Source organism: Fusarium graminearum, chromosome 3 (assembly GCF_000240135.3).
Source record: "Fusarium graminearum PH-1 chromosome 3, whole genome shotgun sequence".
Classification (NCBI taxonomy): Eukaryota; Fungi; Ascomycota; class Sordariomycetes; order Hypocreales; family Nectriaceae; genus Fusarium; species Fusarium graminearum.
This window is the reverse complement of record NC_026476.1, coordinates 5,318,176-5,339,237: the sequence shown is the minus strand read 5'-3', so window position 1 is coordinate 5,339,237 and position 21,062 is coordinate 5,318,176. Positions and strand designations below refer to the sequence as shown.

Sequence of the window (21,062 nt, the reverse complement as noted above, 5' to 3'; positions counted from 1 at the left end):
GCCGGTCGGCAGTTCATCAGATATACCAAAAAGTATAATATCAGCACCGGATCTCGAGTCAAAGGCTCAGGAACCGCTAAGGCATGATACTTCAGAAACCGGCATCGCACCAAACCGTCCCGAAGCCCCAAAGATCCAAAAGTCAAAGCCTACTAAGCCGAAGGGGCCACTACCAAAAGGCATCAAAGCTCACCAGCAAGTTTTGTTCGAAAGTGAATCCATCTGTTTCAAGCAAGGCTTAGAATCACCAGTCGATGTGCCCAAAGAAGACAAACCTCCTCTGGTAGCAGCTGGAAAGTTCTTCGAAGAGGGTTGCCAAATACTCTATTCTGCTGAAAATTTATATCATCATCCCCAAAACGACCACATCCCAGAGATCGTGGTACTAGGAGCCTCCAATGCCGGCAAGTCATCTTTCCTCAACGCCCTCACCGGTGGCACTGAGATCGCCAAAGTCAGCCATAAGCCAGGCAAAACCACCACAATGAATGCCTACGGTGTCGGACCACGGCCGAAAATTGCCAAGGAGCTTGTTCGCAAGGGAGATGTGCCACCGAAACACAGTCTCATTCTCATGGATACACCAGGCTATGGCTTCAGGAGTCAAGAAGATTGGGGGAAGACCATTCTCAAGTATCTGAATGTCAGAAAGATGCTTCGCGGTGCAGTACTCTTAATGCCAGCCGACAAAAAACTCCAAGAAACAGACAGATGGATGTTAAGAACACTGGCTCGATCAAACACTCGAACTTTGGTTATCATCACCAAAGCCGACAAGCCTGGAGAGAGGTGGCAAGAAGCATGTCGCAACCTCCATGGCCAGATTCAAGACATCATAGACGGACTTTCAGCTCATTCAGCTCCAAGCTGGAGGGAAGGGTCTAGCCGTATACTCGATGTCTATGCTACAGCTTCTAAGATAGCCTTTGTATCTCGTCGTCTGGGCAATGGTGGAGGCATCGGGGGTGTAAGACTGGCAATTTTGGAAATGGCTGGCTTCTCTCTGGGGGAGAAGATCGAGAAGCAAGCCGAGACGAAGGCTTATTCTGGGAAGGTTGTGTCTTTTGACGATATTGTTTGGAAATCCTGATGATTAGCAACAAAAGTACCGTGGTTTATGCTTCAAAGTTACCGGTGAGGACTCTGTACGATAGTGGGCGCATGTAATCTAGAAACAGCAATTTCTCAGGGAAACTTGTAATCGAGGCCCAGCCTCGACTATGACAATGTATTATCACGCTTTCAAAGAGATGAGGGCCCCTCGGTCCCATCATCACTATCTATATTACCATCCCAACTATAGTTAACCCATCCATGTATGTTCTGTTCAAAACGCCTACTCTTTTTGCGACTCCTTTGCTTCACCACTCGACTTTGTCGAATGTGCCGTTCCTGGTCGACTGATGGACTTGCTTATGGACTGCCTCAACTTTCTACTCCCTTTTGTGTCGAACAAACTCTTGACCCTCTTCAATCTCGCCCATCGCTCCTTGTCCTTTGCATCCCTGTCTTTATCGTCGTCTTCGGCGTTATCTGGGACAGATTCGGCAACGGAGCCGGGTGTCCCGATTGGCGTGTTGATAGATGCAGCCGTACCGGGTCTCTGTGGTGTGGTGGGCGCGCCCATTGAACGCTGAGTTCGATGTCTGATAGGCGAACGCCCCTCGTAGACACTTCGGAGGTGGGCTTCATTTGTGACGGTTTGCACCAACACCTTCCAACCTGACAAATCTTGCCCAGATCGGCTTTGGGAATGACCTTGCCTTTGCATTTCGGGGTTAGACCACGGACAAAAGAAACGATGTTCTCTGGCTGGGTCTAAAAAATCCATAGGGGCAGGCACTATTATATCTCCGTTATCTGCCACTTCTTTGCTCTTAAACATCCAGAGCCCCAGGCGTCTAAGGCATGTATGACAAGAGGCTGAGTTAGGGACTGCGCCAATGCGGGGATTGTTCAGACCTTGCCACCCCATCAGGGCAAGTGCCAATGCGACGCGATGTGGTTGAGCTTCAGCCTCTTTTGCAGGAGGTGGTTTGGTGAAGAAGTCGACGGGAAGTTGTGACAGGACATTATCCAGGTCCAAGTCATCTGGTAATCGAAGATTAAATTCGTATGGCAAAAACGTCTTTCTCGCCAAGAGCTCATCGTAACGCTCGCGCAGAGCGGCGATAGTCACTTTTGCGTTTGTCAAAGACAGACGCAAAATCGAATCTGTGGCAGGTGATTAGCAAATCGTGTTGATTTTGCTCATAAGACCATAGACTTACTATCACAGCCTCGTTTGCGCCAAAGACATTCGTCCTGGTGTGAAGTTACAATCAGGTCGGCATACTTGTCGACTAGGGCCTCTTCTATGTAATTATCAGTATATATCAATGGTGCATCGATGTACGTGACTTACCAATTTCAGATGCTACGAGAACAGAGACCTCTTTGCCGTCAACGTCTTTGCGGTTGAGCTTGACTACCAATTCGCGATGGCAGAGAAGGCAGCGAACTGTCTCCTTGCTATGGCATACCCATCCGCGCTTCGCCCATTCCACCTCGTTCACTCTTTCCGGCTTTGGAGTCCAGTCTGTTATCTCTTGAAAAGTGCAGAGTCGCTTTAGCATGTCTCCCCGATCGGTTGGCGCATATCGTGCGGGTGGTGCATTGGAGCTTTTAGATGAGTCTTGGCCTTGCGGACGTCGGGAAATGATAGACGATATGGTAGATGATAGGTTGGCCCTCTTTCCCAGCTTAGGGGCAGTCGAGTCCGGGAAGCCAAGACGTCGGCGTTTCTGGAGTAGCTCCAGATCGGCACCGGATGCGCGAGCTGTTGAGTTGGGAGAGGTAGTCGAGCTAGAGTCATGCGTTGGAGTGTCGTCGATATTTTTGGAGTTCGAAGATCCGAGGCCTTGTAGTAAAGTGTTGAATTTTCTTTTCGTTGCGTTGGTAGACATCTTTCCAAGATCCAAGAAGTGCTCTTCCTAGGTCATATAAGGCCGAATTCTTAATGGCGCACTATGCAACACGTTTCTAGTATCACGCGTCAAATGTAGGAATTAAATTGCCGTGATTCGTTTCTCAATCTTGAACCGCAAAGTGTTGTTGATGTATAAGAGAAAAGGATGCAACTGGCTGGTGTTTGTTTTGGTTGCGATGCTGGGAATAGGCGATGATGCACGAGCCTGGACGTCGCCAGAGCTGCAGGCACTAACAGGCAGGTGAGCTAGCACAGCTTCTAGGTACAGGTATAGTAAGCCTGGAGGTTCAGTGCGCAGAATCCTGTACATCCCTGGATCCACAGTACTTTGATCTCAGGGGTCATCATATTGAAAGTGACCTACCATACTGCATTCGACCAGACCCCTGCTAGCTGGTAGAACCTTGTAGGTACCTCCTCTGCTTTGGAGGTACTTCTGACGATAAGGATAAAACGCTGTAACGATAACAGGATGCGCCCCACCAGTGATCCACATGTCCACTGAAATTTTTTGGTTAGCCAGTCTCTGGCCAGCGCGAAGACAAAGCCCAAGAAATATTTCTGTCAGTCCTCGATAACAAGACACATTCTTGCTGCTGCAATTGTCTGGTTTTTACTGTGGCATAGGCACATGTCTGGCTCGAATCAAAGCCCTCCATCGTGGCTATTCTCGAACAACCCCCTTAATCCCGTGAAACCTACCACTACCTCCAACGACATGGGCAAGAAGAGCACAAAGGCCGTCGCGGCCAATAACGATGTCGCATCCGCCCCTCCACCAAGCCAGCTCATGGACTTGGTAGAGAATTTCCTCTCTGATCACTCATTCAAGAGCGCTGCCGATGCGTTCAAGAAGCAGCGTGAGAAGAAGGGTTGGCAAACGACTGCCGCGACCGACGAACAAGCCAACCCTTCCCTTGTTGGTGTCTTCCAGACATGGGAGGCTACCAAGGGCGTGGATAGCGGCAAGCCTAAGAAGAAGTCCTCCAAGAAGTCAAGCGAAAACAAGGAAGAAGATGTCGACATGAAGGATGCCGTGTCTTCTTCTGAGAGCTCCGACAGCGACAGCGAGGAGGAAGCTGCCAAGCCTACACCTTCCAACAATCTCAAACGCAAAGCCCCCGTCGAATCCTCCTCTGAGTCGTCCTCTGACTCCGACTCCAACTCTGACTCGAGTTCCTCTGATTCCGATTCTGACTCGGACAAGAAGCCACAGGCCAAGAAGCGGAAGCGCGCCTCATCCTCAAGCTCCAGCTCCTCTGGGTCCAGCGATTCTAGCGACTCCAGCAGCGACTCCAGCAGCGACTCCAGCAGCGACTCCGATGACGAGAGTGCAGAGTCGGATTCTGATTCTGATAGCTCCGACTCTAGCTCCGACTCTAGCTCTGATTCTGACTCTGATTTTGACTCTGATTCCGACTCTGATTCCGACTCTGACTCTAGCAGTTCAAGTGGTTCCGAGGGCAAGGCTGCCGCCAAGGTGCCACTCCCAGACTCTGATGGCTCATCTTCAGACTCCGACTCTTCCGACTCTTCCGACTGCGACTCCGACTCCGACTCCGATTCTGACAAGAATAAGAAGAAGAAGGTCAAGAAGGAAACAAAGGATTCCTCCGATTCCTCCGTCACCCTAGACAAGACCTCGCCCGAGTTTCAATCAAACTTGGCAAACCCGCCTCTACCTCCTGACCCCATTATGAACGGCAACGGGAAAAAGAAGCAGAACGAGCCTTTCTCTCGTATCCCCAAGGACATCAAGGTTGACCCCAAATTCGCCTCGAACGAATACGTATCCATCGCTTACTCTCAGCGAGCGCACGAGGACCTGATTGTTACGAAGGGCAAGGGCTTCACCAAGGAGAAGAATAAGAAGAAGAGGGGCAGCTATCGCGGCGGTGCCATTGATATCTCGGACAAGAAGGGTATCTACTTTGATGACTAAAGGACGCGCCTGTACTTGGCTATTGCATAATGGTATTGAAACCCGGAGTAAGATGAAGCATTTTTTGCGTTAATAGATAGCCGGCGTTTGGAATGTGACATGGTCACCCGCCGAAGAGATATAGAACCATGATATGGCCTTCTGGGTGCAAGGTGAATGGTTTCTAGACTTGACTATCCTGAGACTGTTTCAATAAATCACAAAGGTTTAGGGTACCTATCTGTAAACTTAACCTGCGCTAAAAAAAAACGTCCATACGCGTATCTCATGGTCCATCGTGTCGGTAACAAAATACAAAACTGTAACAAATAAAGTTCAAACGGTAAGCCTTGTTTGACAATGCTTCCCAAGCTTCAATCTGCAGACGTGGCTCTCTGCCTCAGAATGTTGAGCCATCTTTCTCCCAGTCATGGCCTTGCCTTACAGTAGTCAGTGTCTGAACTTCAACAGCTGGCGCATGTTGAGCTGCTTCGTCAAAGACCTCGTCGGCGTCAAGATTCTCCTTAACGATGGCATCCTTCCTAGCCACAGACTCCCATTCCCGGTTTCCATTCTTAGCATTCACCAACGCCTCCTTGAGCCAGTTCTTCCACTGGTCAGTACTAGGTGCAGCTCCACTGCCAGCAACCCAACCAGTCCGTTGGGTTTCGCGAATAGCATACCACAGCGTCCGTGTAAAACTGGGATGGCCCTCCCGTTGATCGTTCTCGTTGGTTACTTGATGGGCATTCTTGGCATCGTCAGGGGTGACTACTTCCCACTCATACCGCGAAAGGTCCCAAAAGTAGGATCGAGGGAGCATACCCAGACCCCAGTACAGTCCATTGAGAACAATGTAACTGCCGCCAATAAATATCTGCGAGTTCCATGTGCAGTTCCCGAACAGGACAACGCTCAGCATTAGCAGCGTAGTCCCAAGAGCCATGAGTAATCTATATGTACGACCGCCAACATGATAGTGGCACTCTTCTGTGCCCGAGTATAGTTCTCGAGCAACCTCTTCTGTGCATTTAATAAGAAGAAAGGCGCCTTCCCGGGTCCGGATCATGACATCACCTCGAGGGACTTGATTCGTGTGTTTTCGGTTCATGAGGATGGGATGCCAGGACGAGGCATAGCCCACAATAGTCGAGGTAAAGGATATAAGGAAGACAGACAAGATGGCATTGCCATCTTCCCACACCACGGCGCATGCTATGATGGCCATGCTCAATAGGCATGAAAACACAGAAAGTATGTGAATTGGCGAAAATAGCTTGGCCGGGACCGCAGGACGTCTTTTGGTATTGGCAAAAGTAGGGTTTGCGAGCATGTCCTGAACTTTTTGCTTTGCCGTGGGCCTGCGTACGATGGGTTTGGGGGCATCCTCATCAACTTGTGATTTACCTAGTATCTCGAAGGTGGTTGTACGCGTTGCAGCAGTTGAACTTGCTTGTGCAGGTAGAGGGAGACCACCGTCTGTCCTCGGGGCACGAGGAATACGATTACCTCGTGTCTCTTTCCCATTGTGTTGATGTTCTCTACTGTATGAACTTGAGCGTCGGGACTTGACCCACTTGAGACTTCGCATGGACCAGCTTTCCTGGGCTGAAGGAGGGTTGATGTCGGTTTCATACAACTGGGATGGGTCGGTGTGTCTAATCTCGAACACACTGAAGCTGTAAGGTTGAAGGGCATCCAGAGGCGTGATGATCGTCGCAAAGAAGCCCACGGAGTCGAGAGTAGTTCCACTGTAGACACCCGTCATTTTCGCGAGAGTTTCAGGCATTCGACTTGGGCGTGAGGGCTTGAGAAGAGCTTGAGGAGCAGGGATTAGGCGTGGAAGGAGACATAGTAAAGACGCTGTGATGGTCTGGGTCTGCTCAGCCATGGCTGACTCGCCAATGACTGCGAGGAGTGTAACGACATCGAGAGACCAGCTGTTTTTGACGTTTGGGAACCATTTCCAGCCTGGACTGTCTGAATCAGCCATGTTGGCGATGTACTAGGGTGCTGAAGTTATATGGTGTAGATGGGATGATATGTTGAAAGATATAGCGCTCTAGTCGGATGAATGGGGAAGGGTTTTAGAGAGGCAATAATCATGAAAAGAATTTAAACTGACATTATAGAAGAAATGAACTGAGCTCAGCTGAGCTCAAGTTCTTTTGCCTGAAGTTCTTAGCTACCCTTAGTACCTAGGTAGTAGGTAGTATTTAAGAAAGAAACATTAATTAACCTAGAGATCCAGCCCTTTTTTTCAGTGGACCGACCGTGCCCAGTTACGATGGAAACAACGTTTATCTTGCATGACTGCGCCACGGCGGCTACACCCGCTAACCCCCCAGTTCCCCAAGCCGCCTTTGTCGCGTCATTTAGCTGAGCCTCCACTACTTTCAGGGCGATCATTTTTTTATTTTTTTTGCAGATCTTTGTGATGGCCCTACCCATTTCTCTCATCGATAAAGCTGCATTATATTCTCATGGTATAACTATATAGTATCTAACATATAAGGTCTTTGAGCTGCATGTTTGTTTTGTCAGACTATCAAGGTTTCCCAATCATCTCTTTCATCTATTATATATCCCATAGGCATCACCATGAGTTTAACTCAATGTTAAGAGCCAAACATCAGACTGAGACTTGGTTAATAATAGGGGGGCTGTGTAGTTACGTCCGCCACATACGACGTACTGACGACTGCTCTTGTGGTATAACTTCTACAAACAAAACATATAGCAAATAACAGAAGCACACGGTCAGACTATTGATGGCTATGCTAATAAAATCAGGGTATATGTATCTCTATTAGCGCCAACCAGTTTCAACCCAAGCTCTCTTGTCGTCATTCATTCATCTATCATTGGTGGCCATAAGCCAGGTTCTCGCTCTCTGCAGAGTCCATCTCCATCTGTCGTCGGGGATGTCGCGTTAAACAAAACAAGCCACCGTCATCGTTGCCTTCTTTACATTCGCCAAAACGCCCGGTTCGCCCATGAATAAGAACTGTTGCCTTCGTCAGAGAAGGAGAAAACCGCCCACAAATGCCACCTTTGGTTGCTGAAGCTTCAAATGAGGCTTCTTTCAGTCCCGTATGTCTTGATTACCCAATCGACAAACTCCTGCCATTTCTGCTCCCAGTCACGAACTAATGCAGATCGCTCAGAGTCTGAAAGACAAGAATGTTCAAGACTCCATAGCACGAGTTGTTTCCATCCAAACAGTCCCATGTCGGCTTTGCCAACCATGACCTGGTAAAAGTCATGAGATAAAGAGGATCTATTCGTGTCAGTTAGCGATATGCGGCATTTCAATGTGCGAGATGTCTAACCTGAATAGTGTTCCATTGTCCGAGCTTACTGTGCAGTGAACGTTGTTGGCAAGAAGCTGGTACATGGCATGTCCACTGACTCGTGGTGTAAGTCCCAGGATCTCGTTGGAGATGGGACAAAGTTCAAGGCATACGCCACGCTCCTTCATATGCTGCATCACGTAAGGATGCTTGGCCAACGCAAACCCGTGCCCGATTCTCTTCGATTTCAACAAGAGTGCATCGATAAGGTTCCCGTCGGTATCGGTTCCCATGTCCAGTGTCTCACCACAGTGAAAGAGGAACGGTATCTCCACGCCTTCACTGGCGCAATTTTCCTGAAACCTCAAGAGTTCAGGAATGAAGTCTTTGATGGGTCGTCCCTTTGCTTCTTCGCCAACAAGGTCGAAACCTACACTGCAGTCAGTAAAAGTAGTCTTAGGAAGACTAGTATGGGACAAGGCAGAAGTTTCTTACCAGCAATCCATTCCGGCCACAACTTCTTGAAGGCCAGACACTCTGTAAGAGCACCCTCAATCTGTTCAGGCGCAAATGACCGAGGCGTGCAGTAAATCACCTTGAGACCTCCGAAGTATCTTCCTTGTTTCTTCATGTCGGTTTGGAAATTCTGGACCTCCCCAATAATCAACTTCATGATACCCTTGTTGTCAATGAGCTGTTTGCCATCGTCAGTCCAAAGCTGATTGCTGGTCATGAAATTGGGTCGAATTTCAGCATAGCTGATGTTATCTTTCATAAAGTCCTCCAGGCACAAACGAGTGTATCTTTGATATGCAGTAGCATAGTTGAAGAGACCCTTCATCATACGTGTGCGTCCGTTGAACTTCTCCCATGCTCTTTTCCATGTCAGTATTTGCCCTTTCAATTAAGGGGCACACATAGTCGACTCACCCCGACGCCGTCTGTAAATGATTATGAGTCTCCTCCTCATCAAACATTAGCTTCTCAAATAGCCACTCATCAACACTTGTAGAGTCTTTGTTGTAGTATCCTGGAAATTTGTTGAGAAAGTCTTTGAATCGCATCGTCTGCCGGGGCTGATATGCTTGAGAGAACAAGTCACCAGGCGATTCTTTCTCGGGGCTCAGCAGAGAGAATTGGATCTCGCATCTGTCAAAATTGATATGATTGTTGTCCGAAACCAGGGGCACATCGCTCGTGATGAACATACAATCCATCTCTTTGGCGAGATTGAGCAGGACTTGAGGAGCAAGGCATGCATTGAAATGGATATGCAAGTGTGCGCCCTTGGGCATGCGTTGTGCCACTTTGAATAGACTCGTCTGGTCAATAAGGTCTTTGTTGGAGAGAAAGTGGTCTCCTGGAAACCGAGGATGTTGTTGCCCACCGTAGCCTGTCCTTGGTGCAGCTTGGGCATATACAGTCTCTTCATCGTTGCGTCTCAGTTTTTGAATGATAGCATCTGCTCGCCTTTCCTGAGGGGTGCTACGCACGCGACAATCATTATCAAAGTCCAAAGCTTTCTCGCGGGCCACCAGACTTTGCCGTAACTTGAAGTAGTCCCCAATGGGACCAGACGGATATGTGACTGTGGGTGATTCTGACGATCTAGTAACGACATTTCGACCGGCAATTTCGGCATCGTGGGCCTGGATATGACATCGCGCCGCCGCCGCAGCGTTTGGTGATTGCTCCTGGTCCCGCATCCTGATGATTTTGGATTGGTTTGTTGTGCGTTGCGATAACCGAGTCATAAAGCCACTACTTGAATGTTCTTTCTTATCGTCCTCGCAATGACGGTCCTGACTGTGTTGCCGATGATGATGACCCTTGGCTTCCTCCGCCAGCTCTGATCTGGAGCAGAGAGCGCCCATTTGCGTTGAATAGGTAAGCTACCTAGTTGATTGCCAAATTAGATGTAACAAGTTGAATAAATTGAGAGGGAACAAACAAAGGGTCAAGGGGAGGTGGCAGAGGCGCAGTCATTCGAAGCTCGTCTAAGAGAGTTGAGGCTGTTTGCGGTGAATGACTCCAACTTGATAAAGCGTGGCTCACAAGCCAGAGCCAGGTGATGGTCATTAACCAGCCAAGGGTGGGCGGGGATAATCACGGTCAGGCCAGCACAGAACTGTCAGTGGTGTTGCGTTGATTTGCCAATCTGTTTGGTTTGTACAGTTGAAAGAGCTCGAGGCCTAGTCTCGTGAGGCCCTTTGTCTACCTAGGTTGGTAGTCTCCAAAAGTAGAGGTTTCTTAAAACAGTCTCAGTGAGCTGAAACTTTAGGAATTTGTTGGTTGCGACACAGTGAGTGGTGTTTCAAATGAGCTAACATGCAGCAGATCGACCTCGTTCAGCCAAGGTAAACTGTAAATTCGGTCGTTTGTAGTTGCCAAGTTTGAGGCAGTGCCCTTTGATTGAGCCTGGCCTAAGTATGTGTCTCTTTCACCTTCCTTGGCTTGGCTTGCCTGACTAAGGAAGGTAGGTAGGTACTTAGGCTGTTAAGGCTGAAGGCTACTAGACTAAACCTAAGTCTAAAAAAGTAACTGATTTTCTGAGGGACATGGATTGATTCACAAGGAAGATCAGGTACAGAGTCAGCCTGTGCAAATGCTGGTTCGCTGCTTTTGAGTGATTGCAGCGACTTGATGGCTGGTCAAACCCGCACTAGTCTAACTTGGGTTTTAAGTCACAGGTCCAGGCGCTTAAGGCATTTACTTAACCCACTCTCATCTCACGTCACTTGTCAAGGCAAACATTAACTACTAATCTAGGAGTCAGTGATGGCTGTGAAATCAAACGCCTCATGAGGCTTCCTCATTTTTATTATTTTTTAACACTTGTTCTAGTCCAAGGGCTATAGTTAGGTCCCAAGCTTAGATGATATGAATGTCTCTAGATAACTCCGATCCCCATACTCCAGGTTGCAATTATTGAATCGCTATATACTATGTTCGGTCATGTTACCGATACGCGCCGGCTTATATTTATACAATGCTTCGCCTGGGTTGGCTTTCCCAACTTGCGCATATTCTTCGCTTTGACAAACTCGAATGCTAAGACTGAGTCAACACAATGGCCAACTTGACCGCTTTGTCGATATCTTGAGGCCGTACAGCCGGCGTCCGGCCTAAGCACACAGCCATACTTGTCATTTCTATGGTGTGTTAGTCTCAATTTTATAAAAAGTGTCGGGCGCCATCAAGCTCACCTGCTACCAATCGGTTAACGTCTACCGTCACTTTGGTCTTCATCCAGCTCGGATTCGTTGTCCATTCTCGCGGCAGGTATGAAGTATCCATAAATGACGCCAGTCCCTGGCCATACTGCTCGCCGTTTGTAGGCCCGAGTTGCGGCATGAAACTTGCCATATCAGGACCTGTTGTCGGTGCCATGAGCGAAGCTGCTGTCATGGATGATGTGCCACTGGCGACGCTGGTAGATACTGGACTTTGCCACATGCCGGGCACATCTCTTGCTGATTGTTGGGGTGGAATGTAAAGCCCTTGGTTGGTATCCGACGCCTGTGGTGCGCCAAAAAAGCTATTATTATTCACCCCAAAGTTTGAAAGGTCTGGAGACTCGCCCAGTGAACCAATATCGATTTCGGCATCAATGAAATCCACATTAGCAGGAATCACGATTCCTTTCTGGCGCAAATACATCTCAGCCTCATCAGCATCGAAAAAGTCTCCCTCGAATCCCTTAAACATCATGCGCATGCGTTCGTCAACACGATCTCTCGTGATTTCTACGTCCGGACCAAATGGCCCCATTGAGAAACCTGTCATCTCCGGGGGTTTCATAGACTGAACCAAGCCTTGGTTACCCAATGGCAGCCTGTTCCCGTTGGGAACAGTTGATGAATAGCCACCAGCGCCTTCATTATCGGGAAAGAACGTGCCGGCACCGCCAAGGTTTGTGAAAGGATACCTCCATACAAAGAGCGACTCCTGGCTGATCCTGGACAGCGTGGTGGACATACGATTAACTATTGACTCTTTGGGCTCGAAAAGTAGACAGAAGCCGAAGACTTGAGCGTAACGATGAGGAGGTGGGTTGGTCATCGATGCCAGCCGCAGCCCTGCCTCTAATGATGCTCTTTGAAGACGGCGACCGAAGCTTCTCTCTTGTGACGAATAAGAAGGCGGCGAGGGCACGCCAGGAAATGGTGACTGGAGAAAAGGGTTTTGCTCCAGGTTAATTGGCGTCTGAGTGTCATAAACTGGAAAACTCGCGTTGTCTGTTGTCGGCATCGTAATGATCTCGAAAGGTAGATTCAGGGGAGGAGTAGCCTGTTGCCGCATCTGTCCGTTCACTCTTTGCGGTGTAGTTTGCTGTTTGTCCTGAGGAATCATACGGGGTACTGAAGGGTTAGGCGCAGAGAGGTTATCATTAGGCGAGCTCGAAGTGTTGGAACTGTGCGCCGATATGCGTCGCTCTGGAGGTTGTGTCGCATCTTCGCCCTGCATTGGAGTCGGAGCTGGAGCACCACCCGACTCGTCTCTGCTTGAGTCCTCAGCAGATTTGCGTGTAAGAGAGAGGAACTTGCGAGTTGTATCATTTAGTCGTCGTGCCACCTCTGGCGCACCTTGGAGCATTCCCTGAGATAAGACAAAGTCAAAGAAATTCATGAATTCTTTACTCATGTTCTCATTAGCATCCTCAAGGTCCTTGACTTTGTCCTCAAGAGTGGTAATTGCAGTATCTTTGCGATTACGATAGGCTCGCTGAGCTAGTCGAATCTGAGTTCGACGGCGCTATGCGATATTAGTACCTGAGAGTCGGGTGATTGAGAAAATCAGCCTGCGCTTTAACTCACATCCTGAGCTGTCTCATCTCTGGTATCAAGGCGTGGCCGACCTCTCGACCGCTTCTTTCCGGTGTCTTCTTCGTTATCTTCCGAAACCCTTGCTCGCTTCCGCTCTGTGAGCGATTCCGGCTCAGTCTGAGGTGCTTCGAGCATTGCGACAAAATGAACCGAAAGGTAGACCGAATGTTCAGTAAAGCCTTGACCTCTTGAGCAAGTACGAGTGTCCCAGACCGCCCATCAGGGCACTGGCGCGTGCTGAACAACCTGGTTGATGGTGGATGAGCCCCTACGATGCGCCGCCTAGATATTGTTCAGACCCGTCTCAAACGAATTCTTGAGGGACTGAGGGTGCCTCTGGTTAAGCGGAATACAGAACAGAATCCAGGACCCTGTCGGCTCTGTTCCGTGTCGAGTGGAGTTCCACAGAGATCACGGAGTCGAGAGCGGAGACGTGACGTGACGTGACGGGATGTGGGTGTGTGAGTGCTATGATGAATGTGTCGGCTACGGATGAGTTGTATGGCGAACTTGGGGTTGATTTGGTGGTTGAAGTTGAATTGACCGTGTTGTGTCGACTGGGATCCGAAATGCCGATCGTTATCGGGCAACGAAGCGGTTAGTGCTTAGTTTAGCAATCAAGATTACCTAGTAGCATACGGCCAAACCAGGTATCAGGGACTCGAGTTTTTACAGTCCAGACTACTAACTGATACAAATGACTTTGTCGATTCTAGATTAGTCTTTTCTATTGTTCAAGTGCATGGCGACGTTTTTGCCAATTAACCAATCTATACCATGCCAAATTTTCTAGGTAAGCGGTCCCAAGGTTACCCCGACCCTAATGTTTAGTCAGGGAGAGGCTTAGCACATGGCTGAGCTCTGATGGTACATAGTTACCGGCACTCAGGGTATCAGAAAAATTGGCCACTAGGAGCATGAAGAATAAAATTAACAGGCCAGCTTACGCGACTTAGACCATACTTCTTGGGCTGTTTATTTTTGTATCCCAAGACTCAGGAGGCTAGCTTTTCTGCTACCCACTAACCGACTAGGGGGTTCCGGCGGATCGGGGCGACGATTGACCCACTGAAGGGGCAGTGTCAGATCCCTGCGGGGGATAGGTAACCTAAGTCTGGGCAGGAACCACTTAACAGCTTAAAGAAGACGAACGACAAGAACGATTTAATTAACAAGTAACGCTTAGTATAGTGTATGAATAGAATAAAGAGGGAAAACTTCAATAGTAGAAACAAGTGTATTAATACTCTCTAAGATAATTATCTAGTCTTTCCTGGCTGCAGGATCAGCATGTTGTACTGTACATACTCGTACTGCCCTTCCTGCAAAGACCATCACAAAATGGCACTGCCACTTTTGCGATAGCGGGACAGGCCAGTCTTGATATTCCCCCACCAACGACTTTATCCTTACGGATGTCGTCTCATAGCTTTCTCTCTACTTTAGTTTTATTTTTTACCTTTCCCCAGCGCTTCGTTCAAGAGCGCACTCAGCTACTTGGATCAATTGCCCCAGGAAGAGGCTATATCGACTAACTCCGTTCGTTCCAGCGGATCGTAACATTCGACCTCGCGGCATTATGACTTTTGTTTCAACTTAACATCGCCACAATTACCAATTGCCAACGCTGACCTCGCGTCGCCACTTGTTTGCTCATTCGCACAACCTGCAATGGGAGACTGGGCCCGTGGATGGACAAGAGTTGGGCAAACAGGCCCGATTCAACATTATGGCCGCATATGGGAGGCAGAGCGCGAACTTGAAGAGTTGAGCATAATCGACAGTTGGAATGAGGATGACAGTTGGCCTAGCATGTAAGCTGCCCATAGCTACTATGAGTTGACTCTACTTCCGACTCTGACCAGTCGTTTTTACAGCAATAAACCGCTCTTCAACGGCCCTGATGCGAAGCGCTTCGATACGAAACTTGTCAAACTCGATGACCTCGGATATGGCGCATTTGGTCGCGTTGAGAAGGTTTCTTATGGCACAGTCTGTCTTGCGCGCAAGAGGATTACACGACGCCGCGGCTTCACAATTGATGATTTGCGCAAGGAGAGCTTGACCATGCAAAAGCTTGACCATCGACATGTCGTAAAGCTTATTGCGACGTATGCGCCACGAACCCACGAACTGTGCCTCCTCATCTGGCCTGCGGCTATTTGTAACTTGAGCACTCTTCTAGAAGACATAGAATTCCTGCGCCTGGGAGAAGGGGATCGCGAGGACATAATTGAGAGGCTCGACGCATTAGACATCAAGGACTTGAGTGCCATAGAGCCCTCCTCCGAAGATCAACTTCTCCATTCTACAACGAAATGTCCCCTGGAGTTTCTGCGCAACACAATCGGATGTATCGCGCGCGCCATGGCTTACTGCCACCAAAACGATGTAAGGCACCTCGACATAAAGCCTTCCAATATCCTCCTAAAGGCGGATCGTGTATATCTTGCCGATTTCGGGGTCTCCAGAGATGTCAGCGGACAGGACCAAACGATGACAGAAGGCGTACCAGGAACTGAGAGGTGGCGTGCACCTGAACTCTACGCCGACAGTGGATCTAGCATGCAATTGTCTGATATTTACTCACTAGGTCTTGTCTTTCTAAACATTGCAACTGTCCTCTACAATGTCCGGTTAGCCGACTTTGATGCGGCCCTAAAATATCCATCCAGAAATACCCAAGAAGAACAACTTCACGAGCGAGAGAAGAAGCTTAACTCCCACCTTGAAAAGCTCACCTCCCATGCTCTTGTCACGCCGCCTTTTATGTTTACTTATGAGGGCCAAGAAACAGTCCGTCCCAGGCCAGTTGTTAACTTGGTTGCTCGAATGATCACTCCAAACCCAAAACATCGACTGCATGCGTACAAGATAGACGAAAAGTTATCTATGCTGGGAGGGATTCATCAGATATATCATGGTGAATGCTGCAAAAGACCGATTTCTTGGGTCGAGGATAAATGGGACAAGAAGCTCACGACATTGACAAGTCTCCGAAAAGAAAATGATCGTTTAAAGCAGAAGATTAACGAATTGGAAGGGCGGGACAGGACGTACGAACTTCGACTTGAGCACGAGCGCAAAGGTCATGAGCAGGCCGTGACTATTCTCCAGAAGAAGTTAAAAGACATGGAGGACAAATTCCTTGTGCTAGAAAGCGGAGCTTCCCATCGTAAGAGCAGTATAGGCCAGGCCCCGACGAAAACGGCGATGCCACGGCCTTGCCGGACAAGCACGGTGTCTTTGAACTCCTATCCTGGGCTTGAATCATCATCAAAATCGAAGTCGACTCCAGTGACTCCAGCAGCAAGGCCAGCCCTTCAGCCCTGGTCACGTTCCTCTCAACGTCTCCCGCTCGAGCAGAAAGCATCCCCGCTCCAGAGACAGGCCGTATCCCCACGCCCCCCAAACGATACAACCCCCAGGGGGTCAATAGAATTTCCAACATCGCGATCGCCAAGCTTTACAAACATGGTAGGGTATACTTTGCGATCTCGTGGATCCGGCTCCAAACTTCCCCTGCCAGTGACGCCCTCTCGCAGTGAGACGCCGCATCTCAACCGCGACCAAAGCTCAACAGATAGCAGCATGTCGTCTTCAGTATTCTCTCGACATAGCCTTGAGACAATTTCGACGCCTTTGCAGGGAAGTCCAGCCTTGGACCGCAATCACCTTCCTGTGGACTCCGAAAAGGTGCCTAGTTGGGGCCAGTTGCCCAAACAAACTCGTCCTCGTCAACGTGATAGCAGAGTGGCAACCCCCGAGCCACCTCCATTGTCACTTGAACCGAGCAGCCCAGCCTTCTCAATACCATCCGCCATGTCTTCGCCCAGAACACTTCGATCAGAGATTGTTAGTACCGACGGAGACCAGACGCGTCGACCGTCTGTGCCATCATTACAATCACTAAAGAGCTGGGCTGAAGTGGCAAACGGAGGGAAAAGGACGTTGAAGATGATCACCCGACCACGAGCGTATTCGAATAGATCTCAGAGACCACTCGAAGAGGGGTTATTTGAGTCAACAGAAATGTTGCAGTGATTGAAAGGCCATGCAAGGCCATAGATATGTGGCTTCGCAACCAGATGATTTGGAGCTTTCTCTTACTTGCCATTTTTACGGTATATAATGCTCGTAGGCAAAAGTTGAATACAATGGGTAGCCACGCCCCATATATCCATATATGGTTTATACATATGCTTACCGTCAATTCTGTGATATAATCCTCGCACCTGGGTATACTGAACAAGATGAAATCGTCCCCCTTTTGGTGGTGGTCTCATCACACGACTGCGAATTCACGTGAAACGGCCAGCGTCACCATCGGGTTACCACTTCTCATGGAAGTTTCTCCTCCGCGATTCGGCGTGCTCGTCCTCGCCGAAGAATTCTCTAATCTTCTTGTTTTGTCTCCCTTGTCGCTTCCCGTTTTGCTCAAGCTCTTCGATCTCTAACTTCTCCACCTTTTTCAGCCATCTTGGCGACGAGAAAGGATCTTGAAATGGATTGGTGCCATTCTCTTCTATTTCTTGCTCCAATTCAGTTTTCTTTCGGCGATACTCTGCAAGGATCTGGTCGAGATTTCCTTTTGCAACTTTGGGGTCAGTTGGTCCCACGCCGCTCTGCTTTTCGTCCTGGGCCAATGCCCTCTCTTGCTCCACGAGTTTACTCTGTGCCTCAGAGCGCGCCATCCAGTCCTCATTGATCCTGAGAAGTTTCATTTCCCACCAAGCTTTGGTCAATGTGGTACTGAAATAAAATGATTCTAAAGGGCCATCCCGCCTTTCTCCAACTGTATCACCATTTGCATGAAGAAGTCGGTGCATGATGCCATCCCAGAGATCCTCCGAAGCAGCGGCTGAGAAAAGCTCCGTATCTACCCTTTTGGTTGTATGGATAACTTCCCTGAATCTCGCTGTCTTTGCCCCCAGCGATCGGGAGAGGTTTTCCGGCTGTGGCTTCTTGATTCGTAAGAACGACATAAGTTCGGCAGTGTGTCCAAATACAGGCACCTTCCGCTTGCCTACGAATGCAGTTTTGGGAAGTGGTCTGACTGTCGGCTCGTATTTTGGGAACTCGCCGGGAGCAGAAACTTTGGTGAGAAGGGGAGGGTTACGCCATTGTTTTGAAGGGCTCTTATTGTGCGGGTGGATCAAGCGAGAGAAATCCGCTGTTTCGTTACGTTTTTGTAGATGTCGAAGGATTTCGGAATGCTCTGGCGACTTTTCGATTTGACCTTTGGCTAGTAAAGTAAGAAACTATAGGTTATTAGCATGTTGAATAGTGTCGGTTTCGGGTCTCACACTTTGTATCCCGCGGCCATGGAATCATAAATAAGCCGTAAACTTGTGAGCGGTTTATTCTTGGCGAATCTCGTCCTTAGGATTTTTGTAACGGGATGCCTGCGTCCTTCAGGATGAAGGTCTTTTGGTAAAGGAACGCTAGATGCTGTCCTTAAGAGCAATCGGTAGAGTGCCAATACGGCGACTCTATGCCGCGAATTGCGCGCGGGAACGAATGGTTGGCGTATCATGACGGAAATCCGTTATCTGTCGAGGATGTGTCGAAACACTTGCGCTATGATTGCCGCATTTTTTTATGTTCGGTGTTTTGGGTTTGCGATTGACTACAGTGGGGGAATTTTACAGCTTTGAGGTTCGATGACTAAGGATTACCCCGGATTTTAATGACCCATGCAAGTTGAAACGGCAGTTGCAGGCATGAGTAGATGCCGATGAGCCTCAATATCTAGAAAGACACCATGGTTTTCAACTAGATATATATGATCAAGAAAACAGTTGAAGTAAAGTTATTTCACCATCATAATGCAATGAGATCTTATGAGTAACGACAGGACCAATCACAATAGTGGCCCCTATTATTATAGGCGGGAATAAAGTGAGGCCAAGGTTTGAGAAAGGAACGTGATCATCTAGGCGAATGACTGCTATCAGAGGACGATGGTAATGCAGACTACGCCGGACACAAGTTTTTCAGCCTGACCTGGTCCAAATCGTCCTCCGAGCCTCCCATGACGATGAAGCGTGGAGTTGATCAGCATTCAGTATCCATCGATAATCCCACCGAAGAACCGAAACATCCGAAAGACCCAGTTGATATATAAAACGGACAAATAAAGATTGCCGATGACCGAGACCTGGCTCGGCATTTGTCAGATGGGATGTGCAGCCGCGCGCTTGTGTTGGAATTACCTCAGCACTTATATCGAAAGCTCTTACTGCTGATAGTACCTGTACATACATGTTCCCATGGAGAAAATGCTCACCGAGGAAACAAGGCTAATAAACGACATATGACACTGAGCTGACGGGCATGCAGGTTTCCAATCTACCTAGGTACTCAAGGCTCTTTGGCTTACTGGATCGCGAACGATTGACGAAGTAGGTCATAAAAATGGTTTCTCGCAGTTGTCAGTTGACGATTGGCCCATTTCAGTACCAGACAAGCGGTCTGCGCTTCTGAGTTGGCGATATGGATGCATGTATGCACGATCTTCTTATCCTGGTCAAGTCCTGCATAATGGAAAGATTTTTGTTTGATCTCGACTGTGCATATTTATATGGAATATCGGTAGACCAGTCGGTGTATGTATTCTAGATCGCTGGCAAGTTGTTGCATGAGTCACGATAGTTAGAGCGCATTGTTAACGTGGGTTTTTTCTTTCTTTTTTGGTTACATTTGAAACAACTGTACTCGGTATTGAAGCTCAGTTCTCAGACAGATAATATTCTGATGACTGTTGGCTCCCCGCTAATCGGTAAGGAGTTGCCAGCATGGAGACCGTCGATCTTGTTGCAGCCACTAGGAACGGACTGTAACCCCGCGGACAAGCAGCCTGACCGACCTCAAGAGAACACAAGCAAATGAAGTTGATGTCTTGCGGATATGCACCAGTTATGCTACATAAACCGTTACTGCAACGTGTTTTAGCCCTATAACAGGTACGTACCTACATACAACGGCCTACTTACCTACCTACCTTCCGTACACCACTACATTGGTAAGTCTCATTAAACTCGATTGGCTCCTAGCCTTTCTCGTGTTCGTGTTGACCTATTTCAGCTTCAGCATAGACCTAATATGGCACTATAGGTATGGTACATATGTACGGGAGGGACCGTGGCTTGTAACAACCCTAGCAAATCATCACCTCATGAACAAATAATTGCGTGTGACCTTTCAATAGCTTGATTTGTTGATGTCGCACAGCAGGGTGAACTAGGCTGAACTGAGCGGGCGATAACAGGCTTTTGCTGTACATCAAGTTCTCGCTTGAGCAAGACTCCGTCTGCGGGCATGGGTCAAGGTTAAAACAGTGAGTGATGTGATCCGCTCTACCCACTGTACTAATCTATATCGAGAGACAGGCTGGAAGGCACGGGAGAAGCTCCAAGAAGAAAAATTCGTCTCAATCCATTTTTATGCTAGATTTTTTATTAGATAGAGCCCGGGTCATGTTTGACGAGGTTGGTCTCAACGGCAAGACCTCGACTTGAGTCCATGATGGATGGGGCTGTTATAGTGATAGAGACAAAATCCTCCTTACTCTGTACCAAACAAGGGAATAACCTAGGGGACGGGCATCCAACCAGCTGGTGATGGAAGCCCAAGGTACTGGTACATAAACAAAAAGCAAAGCTGCCAGCCAACCTCAGAGACATCTCGAAACAACAAAGTAGACAAGAACAACCAGTAGCAGTTCATGGTGCTACGGCACTGTATTGTACAGTAAGGTACTGTCAAATTAGTAGTCCAGCCTCTATTGCCGATCTATCCCAGGGCGGCCTCATCTCATCTCAAATCATCTTACCACCATCTCCTCCTCCTTCTTTCTCCCCTTTCTCCTTACCCTACCTCCTTTCCTACTTTTCCTTCTTTACCTGAATTGTCCATATCCCCAGCCTCGCAAATAATTTTCTTCGTGTACCGCCCAGACTCAACAATTTTACTATTTTCACTTAGATCCTTCTCATATGCGTACTAAGACGTAAGTGTCTTCGCTTCCCCTATCCCCTGTTCCTCGCGTGTCG

At 48.5% G+C, this 21,062-nt stretch overlaps 8 protein-coding genes across 8 annotated transcripts; 3 read left to right on the top strand and 5 right to left on the bottom strand.

The window, feature by feature from the left end:
* Positions 1 to 484: 484 nt before the first annotated feature.
* On the top strand, positions 485 to 1,090 carry FGSG_12916 (uncharacterized protein; the record flags this gene model as incomplete). The annotated part of the gene is made up of 1 exon (XM_011326788.1): positions 485 to 1,090. One exon carries the CDS (start codon positions 485 to 487, stop codon positions 1,088 to 1,090), a length of 606 nt encoding a protein of 201 aa, XP_011325090.1.
* Positions 1,091 to 1,336: 246 nt separating this feature from the next.
* Positions 1,337 to 2,945, bottom strand: FGSG_06425 (uncharacterized protein; the record flags this gene model as incomplete). Its single annotated transcript, XM_011326787.1, has 3 exons — positions 1,337 to 2,214; positions 2,271 to 2,354; positions 2,405 to 2,945. The coding sequence occupies 3 exons, from the start codon at positions 2,943 to 2,945 to the stop codon at positions 1,337 to 1,339; spliced, it is 1,503 nt and encodes a 500-aa protein (XP_011325089.1).
* A 741-nt stretch (positions 2,946 to 3,686) lies between these two features.
* On the top strand, positions 3,687 to 4,910 carry FGSG_06424 (uncharacterized protein; the record flags this gene model as incomplete). Its single annotated transcript, XM_011326786.1, has 1 exon — positions 3,687 to 4,910. The coding sequence occupies one exon, from the start codon at positions 3,687 to 3,689 to the stop codon at positions 4,908 to 4,910; it is 1,224 nt and encodes a 407-aa protein (XP_011325088.1).
* Positions 4,911 to 5,056: 146 nt separating this feature from the next.
* Positions 5,057 to 6,882, bottom strand: FGSG_06423 (uncharacterized protein; the record flags this gene model as incomplete). Its single annotated transcript, XM_011326785.1, has 1 exon — positions 5,057 to 6,882. The coding sequence occupies one exon, from the start codon at positions 6,880 to 6,882 to the stop codon at positions 5,290 to 5,292; it is 1,593 nt and encodes a 530-aa protein (XP_011325087.1). The 3' UTR covers positions 5,057 to 5,289.
* A 555-nt stretch (positions 6,883 to 7,437) lies between these two features.
* Positions 7,438 to 10,056, bottom strand: FGSG_06422 (uncharacterized protein; the record flags this gene model as incomplete). The annotated part of the gene is made up of 6 exons (XM_011326784.1): positions 7,438 to 7,464; positions 7,578 to 7,610; positions 7,998 to 8,169; positions 8,222 to 8,612; positions 8,678 to 9,057; positions 9,113 to 10,056. 6 exons carry the CDS (start codon positions 10,054 to 10,056, stop codon positions 7,438 to 7,440), a joined length of 1,947 nt encoding a protein of 648 aa, XP_011325086.1.
* A 1,177-nt stretch (positions 10,057 to 11,233) lies between these two features.
* On the bottom strand, positions 11,234 to 13,143 carry FGSG_06421 (uncharacterized protein; the record flags this gene model as incomplete). Its single annotated transcript, XM_011326783.1, has 3 exons — positions 11,234 to 11,334; positions 11,389 to 12,937; positions 13,000 to 13,143. 3 exons carry the CDS (start codon positions 13,141 to 13,143, stop codon positions 11,234 to 11,236), a joined length of 1,794 nt encoding a protein of 597 aa, XP_011325085.1.
* A 1,536-nt stretch (positions 13,144 to 14,679) lies between these two features.
* Positions 14,680 to 17,052, top strand: FGSG_06420 (uncharacterized protein; the record flags this gene model as incomplete). The annotated part of the gene is made up of 2 exons (XM_011326782.1): positions 14,680 to 14,822; positions 14,874 to 17,052. The coding sequence occupies 2 exons, from the start codon at positions 14,680 to 14,682 to the stop codon at positions 17,050 to 17,052; spliced, it is 2,322 nt and encodes a 773-aa protein (XP_011325084.1).
* Positions 17,053 to 17,339: 287 nt separating this feature from the next.
* Positions 17,340 to 18,334, bottom strand: FGSG_06419 (uncharacterized protein; the record flags this gene model as incomplete). The annotated part of the gene is made up of 2 exons (XM_011326781.1): positions 17,340 to 18,269; positions 18,317 to 18,334. The coding sequence occupies 2 exons, from the start codon at positions 18,332 to 18,334 to the stop codon at positions 17,340 to 17,342; spliced, it is 948 nt and encodes a 315-aa protein (XP_011325083.1).
* Between the last annotated feature and the right edge of the window lie 2,728 nt (positions 18,335 to 21,062).